We start from the raw sequence: 12,028 nt of genomic DNA, 5'->3' as shown, positions 1-12,028 counted from the left end.
GGAAGAGAGATGGGGCTTTCTACTCCCTTAAAGAGGTACAGTCTCAGAGGCTCACAGGAGGCAGTTCTACCCTGTCCTATAGGGTCACTATGAGTCAGCATTGACTCAGTGACAGGAAGATTAGTTTTGGGCATCTGTCTAGTGCCCCCTACCCAGGGGGTGGTGTCACCCAATTTGGATTGATCTAGAATTTTTCATTGCTGATGTACCCCAACATGTGTGGCTCCGTACTGTGCAAAGCCAGTATATTTTTTAGCCTACTTTCAAGTGTTCAGGAACTGCCACACACTTTGATTGTGTTACTTGTCATATGTTGGAGAACAAAGGGGGAAATCCAAGTCAGTCTCTCATGTGTGCACTACCTATCCAATGATATCCACTGCTTTGCAGGGTTACCTAATTACTAAAGAGCATTCTGCCTTGAAGTTCACCCCCTCCATGAAATGAAACTGAAATCCTGCTGGCATAGTGGGTACACACTGGGCTACTCCCCGCAAAGTCAGCAGTTCTAAACCAGCTACTCCAAGGGAGAAAGACAAACTTTCTACTCGTGTAGAGTGACAGCCTCAGAAACTCCCGGGGACCGTGCTCTCCTGCTCCTTAGGGTCTGGTCTCTATGACTTGGAATTGATCAGATGGCAGTGAGAGGTTTTTCTTTTTTTTCCTTTCTTTTTTTAAATGAAATGAAAACATTTTACTGCTGGGAGAGGTGTTTCCTTGGAATGAATTCTACGCTGTTTTTTAAAGGATCAACTGCCTTTTCCAAACAGGAGAGCTTCAGAAATGGAGTGACTGGGCTCCCCCAAGAGCCAGCTTGTAAAATGGTTGCAGATAGGCTGCTTCTCCGTAACTCTGCTGGCCCTGACAGAGAAGGTCACCAGATGCCACTGGCGGAAACTGCACTCCAAAGGGGAAATCTGTTTGACCCATTTTTGATGCAGTGAAATCAACCTTTCTGGCAAGGACCACGAATGAATTCCATGCAGACATTGTTCCCATCTCCACAGAACGTGCCCCAGCAGGAAAACAAACAGAAGAAGAATACATGAACCCACTGGCCTTAAACCATTAAACACCCTTTGAGTGATGGAGCTCTTTGAAAAGCTAGAAGACATTTGCAGTTCTATGTTGCCAAGATGTTGGCAATAAATTCTCTCTTATGAGGGCCCCATGGACTCTTTTCTATACTGGTCTTTCTGAGTAATTCCATTATTTACATGTGCCAAAGGGCTCCCTTTCCAGCACACAAATTGGCTCAGGCTTCATCACCTCGCTGTAGCAATTCTTCCTTCTGTCCCCAAAACAGAAGGAAAGAGGTGACCACCTTGGCCCAGTAGTCTTGCATGATCGATGATTTCCTTTAAAGTTAGACTTTTCTGAGATCATGCTTCTGTCATACGTTTCCCCTTCTATGCTGCAAAACGTAATCCCATACAATACGCTGCTTTATCGGCCATCCACTTTACCTGATTTCCTGGGTTCCCTTGAGAAAGTATTGAGATCACTCTGGCCACCTACATGGGGTTTTCTTTACATGAAGTTTCCTTAAAATGGAACCCTTCTTGTTACCTGGTGTTATACCTTCTAAGATAGAATGCTCACTCACTGCCATCGAGTCGATACCAACTCATAGACACCCTATAGGACAGGCTAGAACTGCCCTTGTGGATTTCCCAGACTAAATCTTCATAGGAGTAGAAAGCCTTATCTTTCTCCCATGAATCAGGACCCACCAGGGCTCCTAAGATGTTTCTTATTAATTTGTTTAGTTATACTTACACTTAAAGTACCAAATACTTACATCAGCCGGCATGGATTTGTGTAAATGGCATGGAGACCATATTTGACCATCTCTGGCTACACAAGGGAGTAGGAGAATCCAACTCAACAACCCAAGGCCTATTGCTACGAGACAGAGGTCAGACGTGCCTCTACCCTCCATCTTGCTCTTACCCTGGTCTGACACCACCGTTCCTCCCACAACACTCTACTTGTCTTGTGGGTTCAGTTATCCATTGGAATGTCCACACACAATTCACAGACAATACTCACAATTAAGGGGGTTTATTAGGGGAGTTAGCAGATTACAGCAAACCAGGATCAACAAACAGTAAGGGCATAGTCACTGGTCCACAGCAATGCCTCTTCTCAGAGAGCAGCCAAGTCTCTCTCCTGTCCTCAGACTCTCAGCCATGTGGCCCCTTGACTTCTGCCCCTGTCTGTGGACCGGGAAGCCAGTCCCTTGCTCTGCCGCCCAGTCTTATAGTTTTGGTGCTGCTCCTTTGCTCTGTCCCACGGTCTCTGTGCAGCAGCCTCCACTCTTGGCACCTACCACTTCAGATAGTGACCTCGAACATGATCCACTGGTGGTGGCTCTTGTTTTGATATTTTCCCCTGCATTTCTGAGATGGCTCTTAGAAGAATGGCTTTGATGGAGGTGTGGTTTTTTTTCTTCATCAGAACATAGCCCCAAGGAAACAAAAGGTGATGAACATGAGTCACATCCTCTACAAAGGTAGAGACTCAGAATGCATCCCACTTTAATTCTGTAACACAGAACTCTCTCTAACATGGGACTGTAACCATAGGTGTGGAGGCTAAAATTTGAAATACATCACAAAAAAGATTATGGCAAGCAGGGCCACATTAATTGCCTACATCTCAGGGTTGTAGAACACCTTCACAAATATTCTCTCATTGAATTTTAATAATACCCACCAGTGGTAGAGGTGGTGGTAGGTGCCACTGAGTTGGTTCTGACTCATAGGGACCCTGTGTATAGATAGCAGAATGACACACTGGCCGGTCCTCTGCCAACCTCACCATTGTTCTTATGTTTGAACGTATCATTGCAGCCACTGTGTCAATCTGTCTTGTTGAAGATCTTCCCTTTTTTGTCCATCCCTCCCTGCTACTTTGCCAAGCATAATGTCCTTCTTTATCCAGGGACTGGTCTCTCCTATAACATGTCCAAAATATGCCATCTTTGCTTCTAAGGAACATTCTGGTTATACTTCTTCCAAGACAGATTTGTTTGTTCTTTTGGAAGCTCATGGTACACCCACTGGCAATGTGCAGGAAATATACTGTGGACCCCAGTCTACAAATGAGACTTGGATTAGATAATAAGAGACTGAGCTGATGCCTAATCTAGTATCCTGCCTTCTGCTGTAAAATGCCTTTCTTTCTGTTCAGAGCTTTGTAATGTATATTTTAAACAGTTAAGAGCCTCCAGCCCACCAAGCCCTGAAGACAATATTCCACCTCAGAGAGGTCAATGCACAGAGAGGATCACCGGGCCTGCCCTACCATGAGACACGGCACCCCTCACTGAACCTTAATACTGTGGGGGACAGTACTGGGGACACGGTGCGGGAGATGTGCCCGATCAGACCTCACCACACCTGGGCAAAACACCAAGGACATTCAGTGGACCAGCAGGGGGAGGGAGCAAAGCAATGGAGTCCCAGAGGAAAGCCAAAGCTGGACTTAGGGGCCAGGGTTAGGCATGCCAGCTGACTTACTGGAAAACACTCATAAAGGTCAAGGACAGACCTGGAACTGTTTGAGGGCTTTTCTGTTTTTGCAGTTTTAAAAAATTATTTATATGTTTTTGTTGGAGTTGTTTTGTTTTCTTTTGCTGTTATGTTTTGCTTTGCTTTGTTTTGTTTTCACACATGTTATTGTCTTTGCATGTCTATCTGGACAAGATAGGCGGGATGGACAATCCAGAGGAGAGAACAATGGGACAGATGGTTCTGTGGGGGACGTGGAAAAGGGGGAGGTGAGAGAAAGGAAGGGGGAGTGCCAACAAACCCAGGGACAAGGGAACAACAGGTGATCTAAAATTGATTGTGAGGAAGGCATAGAATGTTTGTGGGGGGCCTTGATCAAGGGCAATGTAGCCAAAAGGAATTACGGAAACCTGAATGTAGCTGAACATGATTGTGGGGCAAGAAGAAAGGAAAAGAAAATAGAGGAATGAACTGGGAGGCAAAGGACATTTATAGAGGTCTAAATACAGGCATGTACATATGTAAATACATTTATATACAATGACAGGGGAATAGATCTATGTACATATATTTATAAAATGTTACGGCAGCAGATGAACATTGAGCCTCCACTCAAGTACTCCCTCAACACAAGAACACTTTGTTCTACTAACACGGCGCTCTGTGATGCTTCACCTTCCCTGACATGATGATAGCTGTAGACAAAATGGGTACATAAGAAAATGTGGTGATAAAAGCTGATGGTGCCCGGCTATCAAAAGATATAGCATCTGGGATCTTAAAGGCTTGAAGATAAATAAGCGATCATCTAGCTGAGAAGCACCAAAGTCCGCATGGAAGAAGCACACCAGCCTGTGTGATCATGAGGTGTCAGTGGGATCAGGTTTCAGGCATCAAAGAACCAAAACAAAACCAAAAAATCTTATCGATGTGAATGAGGGGGAGGGCAAAGTGGAGAACCAAAGCCCACCAGTAGTCAATTGGACATCCCTGTCAGAAGGGCCACAAGGAAGAGACTAGCCAGTCAGGGTATAGTATAGCACCAATGAAGCACAACTTTCCTCTAGTTCTTTAATGCTTCTTCCCTGCCAATATCATGACCCCAATTCTACCTTACAAATCTGGCTAGACCAGAATATGCACACTGGTATAGATAAGAGCTCACAACACAGGGAATGTAGGACAGATAAACCCCTCAGGACCAATAAGAGAGTAATACTAGGAGGGTAAGGGAAGGGGTGGGGGAGTAAGGGGGAACCCATCACAAGGATCAATGTATGGCCTCCTCCCAGGGGGAGAACAGCAGAAAAGTGAATGAAGGGAGACGGCAGTTGGTGTAAGACATGAAAAAAATTAATAAATTATCAAGGGTTCATGGGGGAGGGAGGAAAAAATGAGCTGATTTTCAAGTAGAACGAAAATATTTTGAAATAGATGATGGCAACTTATGTACAGATGTGCTTGACACAATGGATATATGTATGGATTGTGATACGAGCTGTAAGAGCCCCTCTCCACAAAACAACAACAGCTAACCTTACATGGCAGTCGTTTATCTGTAGCTCTAACCCCCATTTGTTTACCATAAGCATTATCTTCCCAAGCCCTAATTCTATGCCTAATCTATGATAGCTTCCCTCCCTCTCCAGAGTATATGTGTTTGCCTCTTTTGTATGGTTCTCAAATATGCTGATATTTAGGGAGAAGGACAGTTGAAGGACCTAGATTCATTCTCAGGAGCCCTGGTGGGGCAGTGGGTTAAGTGTAGGGCTGCTGATAGGTTGTCAGTTTGAATCCACTGGCTGCTCTGAGAAAGATGAAACAGTCTGCTTCTGTAAGATTTTTAGTTTTGGAAAACCTATGGAGCATGTCTAGTGTGCCCTATGAATATGAGTTGAATTTTTTTTTTTAGTATGTCCATTCTCATCCATCTTGCCTACAGGGGGAACTGGCCCTTCATCAGATGCTGGCTGGGGTTGTATGCTACGTTGTGGACAGATGATGCTAGCTCAAGCCCTCATCTGCAGACATTTGGGAAGGGGTGAGTTCAAATGGGTCCTGTCAACAGTTTCAGAGGACTCTGGAGTGTTACTTGCTGCTGTCCATTAAACATTGATACTGAGCTGTAGAAACACTAAATAACAACGCTGCAGGTCCCCAAATGGTCTCTGAATGCCCAAGTGGCCGGGTTGACCCATCAGCAAGGCCCCCTTATAAGAGGGAACAGCTGGTATTTTCTTGTGACTCACCAAGCCAGAGAGAGTTCTTTCTCTGGGCCAGCATTCACCTGGAGGCTGGTGTGTCAGTAAGACTGTCCATCTAGGCTGTTGCTTAAAACATGATGTGGCTTCTTCAACATGGCAGCTAATGTAACGAACAGGAAGAAAGGTGGGGTGGCAAGTCTCTTTCTTGACCTCATTGAAAATATGTCTGGTGAAGAGTGGAAGTGACCTACAGGAAGTGCCAAAAGAGGGAACTGGTACTGTTTGGGTTTCGCTTTACACGCTGATGAAGGAATCTTTAAATTAGCTTCCTCCGGAAGACACTTCATTAAGAACCTTCCAGTAATCACTGCTGGAACTCCCGAGGGAGGCTTCCTTAAGACAAGTATGTGCATTCCTGTTGGCTTCGAAAGGGGAACTGGTCTACGTGGCAGTTGATGCACTTGGGTTTCTGTGTGAAAATGATGTGGCAGCGTGAGGGTCAGAGAGACTCGCCATCAGTATCAGCCTAAGAATAACTCCTCTGAGACAGAGATTAGACATGTTTTCAGCCTCCGACATTTTTGCCAGTTCTGATACCAAGCATCTGCCTCATGATGCTCCCTACTTCTCTACTGCCTTCATTAATTCATTACAATGGCCACATGGAACTCATAGACCATACTTACGAATATGGGGTTTATTAGGGAAGGAACAGGTCACATACAATTCAGATTTGGAATGTCCAGGATACAGTTCTTTGATTAGGGCAGCCTCTTCTCAGCCATACTCACAGATAGGTCTCTCTCTCTGGCCTCTGTCATGCCCTGGAAGGTATTACAAAGCTCTTTTAGCTCTGCTGATAAGTATCTATAGACACCCCAGTCCCATCAGGAAGCCTAGACCCGAGGGCACTCAGTTCTAACTCCTTGGATAAACAAACTTAGTTCCACTAAGTTCCAAGAGACACTTTCCTCCTCGAGCAAGCCTCTGGTCCAGAGGGGCTCAACTTCCTCACTGTGGGCAGGTAAGCCCAGCACCTTGTCTCTGCCGAGTCTCTGCCATTGTTTATCGACTACTGCTTCTCAATATCTCTGATGTTACAGCTCCCTTTCTCGGTCTCCTAAGTTAAGGACACTCCCAGCACAGGAACCCCAGGTCCAAAGAAAGTGCTCTGTTCCCATCTCTCCTGGATGGTTGTGTCATGTCGTCTTCCTTTTCCACCTCTGGGATGGCTCATTTTAAGCATAGTAGGATGATAACATGGACTGGTCCCTTCATTAGGATCCCATGTATCTTATTTGCATGGTTCCATTCCCACAAGGCTACCACGCACCCTTTTTACATCCTCAACAAGTTATCCAATCCCCTTGGTGGTTGGGGTGGAATAGCACCTCATTTACATAGCCCCACGCAGTCATTTTATGGTTAGAAGGATCTCACTAAGTAATTCACTTGCACGACAGTCCATATTTTGGATTGAGCTACTGAACAGATTAAATGCTGCAATTGAGATTTTGGAGACCTGGTGGCATAGTAGTTATGCATCGGGCTGCTAACAGCCACGTTAGCGCTTTGAAACCACCAGCCGCTCTGCGGGAGAAAGGTGAAGCTGTCTACGCCCATAAAGAGTTACTGTCTCAGAAACACATGGGGGTAGTTCTACTTGGACCTACAGGGTCACTATAGCTTGTGATTGACTCGAAGACAGTGAGTTCAGAGATGGAATCGAGGTTTAGAGTATGGAAACATCACTCCTTCTCCCACCATTCACCTTTTCAGATCCTACTACAGTGTGAGGAGCCCGGGCGGTGGAGTGGTTACACATTGGGCTTCCATCTGCAAGGTTAGCAGTTTAAAACCACCAGCTGCTCTGCAGGAGACAGACAGGGCTTTCCACTCCCGTGGAGTTACACTTTTGGGAATGCATGGGGGCAGTTCTACTCTGTCCTATTGAGTCACTGTGAATCAGCATTGTGGCTTGCTGGGAGCAACCCTTTTGGACTACAGGTAGTGCAGACGGTTGGCAAGGGGGCTGGAAAGGCTTTCGGGCTTATTCCCTTCTTTTCAGGGAAGCGAGGAAGCACGAAGGTCTTCGTAGTCCCTCTTTAAGAGTGGCTGCCACCAAATATCCTATGCTTGCTTCTCTGGACAGTGTTACAATTTGTTGACAGCTGAGAAACCTGAGGCTCAAGGAATTGAGGTGATTTGGGGGAGGTCAAAGAGCAAGAAAGTACTGATTTGGGAAATAGAATTCAGGTCTTCTCATTTCTTGTCCTGTGATTTTTCTTATGTACATACCTTTCTTTATGCAGGTCTGTTTAGACTGTAACTTTCCCCCATTTATAAAGTACTTCAGGGTGGTTATTTCTGGAAAGAGTTATGTGGGGACCAAGCTGGGTAAAAAGCCCCATTGTCAGCAGTGTAAATTGTTTAAAACAAAAACAAAAATACAACCCTAAGCAGGAAGAATGTGGACATCGATCTTGTAGCTAAGATGAATTGTCAGATGGGATTTTGTAAAAAAAGTGTTATCTTAGGTTGTGTCTATTCAGGTCCTTAAAAACTGAGGCGTGGTCTTCACTTAGCACCGCAGCAGTTAATGTGTCGTAGCACTTTGGACTCACACAGGTTGGTAGCTGATGAACAAGTGTTGGATGTTGGTTCTCCCTCTGAAGACCAGGTTAGAAATCAAGTTTCCAATGTTGGTTTCCTAAATACCTGAAGCAAAATGGCCTTTGACTTCAAGTGCATTTCAACTCCAACTCTACAACCTCTAGAAAGTAATGTATGTCTTGGAAGCAAACTAAGCCTCAGAAATCAAACCCGTTACCCAGAGTGCCTTAAGCTGAGGGCACAGGAGCAGGGTGTCCTGTCTGCAGTGGCGATTGTCGTAGAGGTTTCCTTTTCTTTTCAGTTGTTCCCAGTCCGTGATGAATGGTCTCTGTAGGAATTGGGGGACTGGGCCTGAGACATGAATGGGGGCCCTACACATGTAGTCATTTGGAGTTTGATTTTAAGGGAACCTCGAACACTTCATAGCAAAATAATTGATTTTTTCGAAAGGTCAGCGTGGACCTTTTAAAAAGTGGGATAAAATGACAATGAGCAATTTTGGCTTCTTAGGCTTTCTTTGTTGTGATTGTGTGTGATCTCTTGTGCACAGATCAGAATAGCAACCCATCCATGGGATTCTTTTGGCAGTGCTACACGAATATAAGGGCAAAAAGCTATTGGTGTCTGCATGGAGCTGAGACCCCGTGGTGTGGCGTGGCGTGGCATATGGGTCATATATGGATATATTGGCAGGCTCGGTAGCGACCGTCTGCTTATGGAGTAGGTGACTAGAAAGGCCTTTGTGAAAGGTCCAGTGCTTCCCTATTATTTCCATCCTGCTGCAGCCTTTGCTTTTACTTTCTATACCGAGTCTTAGAGAGCAGTCAGCAGATATCTTCATCATCAAAGCAAAGGGCACTTAGGAAGGTTCAAGCTTGGACTCCTAGATGCATCACCTTTGTTTTCCTTGGAACTGTGTACTTAAAGCGGCAGAGAGGTAAGAGTCATTAAAAATAATTTTAAACCATTTTTCCCCCTAAAAAGACTGGAACTGGGAGAAACAAAAAGAACAACCCAAAGAATACCAACGAATTCTCCAGTGCTTCTTAGATAGAAAAGACCGTTGCTACTCTATCCATCAAATGGGTAAGGCTGTACCTGAACACCTTTAATCTACTTCTTCTTGTCCTCTGCCTTCTTTGAATCTATCTGCTTGCTACTTATGGAAAATAATAGTAATAATGATGTGTGGCTTGCTGGAAGATCTTTGGCTAACATGTTTTTTTTTCCATCCCACATAAAAACAGCACAAATGGGTGTAGGAGAAGGGAAAGCAATCGGCGAATGGTTTGGACCTAATACAGTTGCACAGGTGTTAAAGTAAGTCTGCCTTTTTCTGTCTCCTCTGCTTCCCTCCCTTACCAGTGCATACTCTCATCAGCCCCAGGCTTCTTACAATCCCATCAAGCCACCCTCCCACTCAGCTACCAAACAGCTGTGTCATTTTGCTCAGCCAGTTCTTTAAAAAAAGAAAAGAAAAAAGCAAAGAAGAGAACATTTATGGTCTTACACCATTAGCCCAAGGTCACAGTGGAGTCCAAGCTAGTTCTTTGAAATACCTGTAAGGTGACACTCTGCCTGAAGGTCTCAGAGTTGTATTAATTTGCACCAGAAATCAATTCAGTATCTCACCTTATAAATGACCACTCACTTTCCAGGAAGCCTTTAGCTTGGGGGTCACTTTGAAGTCAGAGTTCATTCTAAGAGGTGGAGGTAAACCAGCCTAGGCCAGAAATGGATTCCCCCACCCCCTACATAGTGTTCTTTTTAATGATTCACTTAGTCAACATTGACTGAAGCCTTCCACTTTGCTGATAAATATAAATCGAGGATATTCTTCACTAGAATGCTCGGAGATGTATATGTGAGCGTAGTAGTCAGGATAGATTGAGTACTGGATTTTCAAGGATTTTCAAGGTGCTCATGGCCTGCTATAGGAGAAGGGAGGCTTGGGAAGCAGCATGTCACCCTTGAGCACATTCCAGGGACCCTGCTGGGACCCTTTGCAGTTAACCTGGTACATTCCAGAAATCACCTCCCACAAGCAGAGTGAGGTGGAGTAGCCAAGAGCAGCGTTTTGAACGTGAATTGGGTACGTGGCATCGGCACCTTCGCTCCTGGGCCAAACCACCTGTGGTCCACTCTCTTCCTTGACAGGTTGTCACAGGAAGAAAACTCATGAGGACAGAGATTGCATTTGCCTAGTCACTTCCCTAACACTAGCACATAACACTATCTCTTCTCAATCTCTCTCTCTCTCTCTCTCTCTCAACACTAGCACATAACACTATCTCTTCTCTCTCTCTCTCTCTCTCTCTCTCTCTCTCTCTCTCTTAACACTAGCACATAACACTATCTCTCCTCTTTCTCTCTCTCTTAACACTAGCATATAACACTATCTCTCCTCTCTCTCTTAACACTACCACATAACACGATCTCTTCTCTCTCTCTCTCTCTCTCTCTCTCTCTCTCTCTCTCTCTCTCTCTCTCTCTCTCACACACACACACACACACACACACACACACACACACAGCAAAGCCCCACAATTAAACTCACTGGCATCGAGTTCATTCTGACTCATCAGGGTAAAACTGCCTTTGTAGGTTTCTGACATTATAATTTTCTATGGGAGTAGAAAGCCAAGTCTTTCTCCCTCAGAGTTGCTGGTGGTTTCGAACTGTTGAGCTTACAGATAGAAGTCCAATGCTTAATCATTATGTCACCAGGGCTGCCACTTATAAGGGCTCAATAAAGTTTGGCGAATGAGTGAACATGGTAGCCAGGATCTGAGAGCAGATGCTGGGATTCGAAGAGTGAAGTGCTTGGGACGGCTATGATGTAGCATGCTGCGATCCGTGGGCAGTCTGTCTGCAGCATTCTTGCAGGAACTGCAGAAAGTTTCCAACTTAGGAAGTATTTGAGTTGCTGGGATTGTACTGTGACCATCTGGGATTTTTCTCCTTGTCCATGTTATCTTTATTAATGTGTGAGAAACATGAGACAGTCTGGTCTTATAAATATTCACAGTCTCAGAAACTCTATGGAGCAGTTCTCTTCTGAGTTGTAATCAGCTTGATGATGGTAGTGCACTGGGGTTTGGGACTATATTCATCCGTATTATGGCAGCGAGGTCGGTTTGGCTTATAAACAGTGCTCCAGCACGTTAATTTGCGGCTCTTACCATTCTCAGATAGTCACTTGCAGATGTTCTATGATTTATAAAGATACTCATAAAAAGGCAATTAATAATGAAAAAAACTTTAATGAGGTGTTTGAGTTACACCAGAACCAACTTAGGACAATTTTTAGCATGAAACCCTGTCGTAAGTTCATACATTCACTGCCACAGAGTCGATTCAAACCCATGGCAACACTATAGGACAGCATAGAACTGGGTTTCCCAGCCTGTAACTCTGTAAGGGAGCAGCAAGCCTCTTCTTCCCCCACAGAGTGGCTGGTGAGTTCCAATCGCGGAGTGTGTGGTGAGCTGCCCGGTGCATCGCCCCGGACTCCACCAGGGTTCCTTAGTGTATATTAGGACTATTGGTACTCTAGGCTGTTTTAGAGTTTATGATTCCCTGACTCTCTTCATGTAAAGCAAAAGGATTTATCGAAAGCTCAAGAATCTTCAAATAGGAAATTATTGACTTCCTGTCTGGAGAGCCCATGAATCCAAGGGTCAGCTGTTTCTATGG

At 44.9% G+C, this 12,028-nt stretch overlaps 1 protein-coding gene across 2 annotated transcripts in view; it reads left to right on the top strand.

Annotated features, from left to right (window-relative positions):
• Positions 1-12,028, top strand: part of ATG4A (autophagy related 4A cysteine peptidase) — a 71,418-nt gene that overhangs the window by 40,471 nt on the left and 18,919 nt on the right. For both annotated transcript variants that reach the window (XM_075538634.1, XM_075538633.1), the window contains exons 4-6: positions 5,458-5,556; positions 9,317-9,418; positions 9,580-9,652. In XM_075538634.1, coding sequence (XP_075394749.1) covers positions 5,458-5,556; positions 9,317-9,418; positions 9,580-9,652 — 274 coding nt within the window. The remainder of the gene's footprint in view (positions 1-5,457; positions 5,557-9,316; positions 9,419-9,579; positions 9,653-12,028) is intronic.

Source organism: Tenrec ecaudatus, chromosome X (genome assembly GCF_050624435.1).
Source record: "Tenrec ecaudatus isolate mTenEca1 chromosome X, mTenEca1.hap1, whole genome shotgun sequence".
NCBI classification, from domain to species: domain Eukaryota; kingdom Metazoa; phylum Chordata; class Mammalia; order Afrosoricida; family Tenrecidae; genus Tenrec; species Tenrec ecaudatus.
The sequence above is the reverse complement of the archived record's forward strand: the minus strand, read 5'-3'. Positions and strand labels throughout refer to the sequence as shown.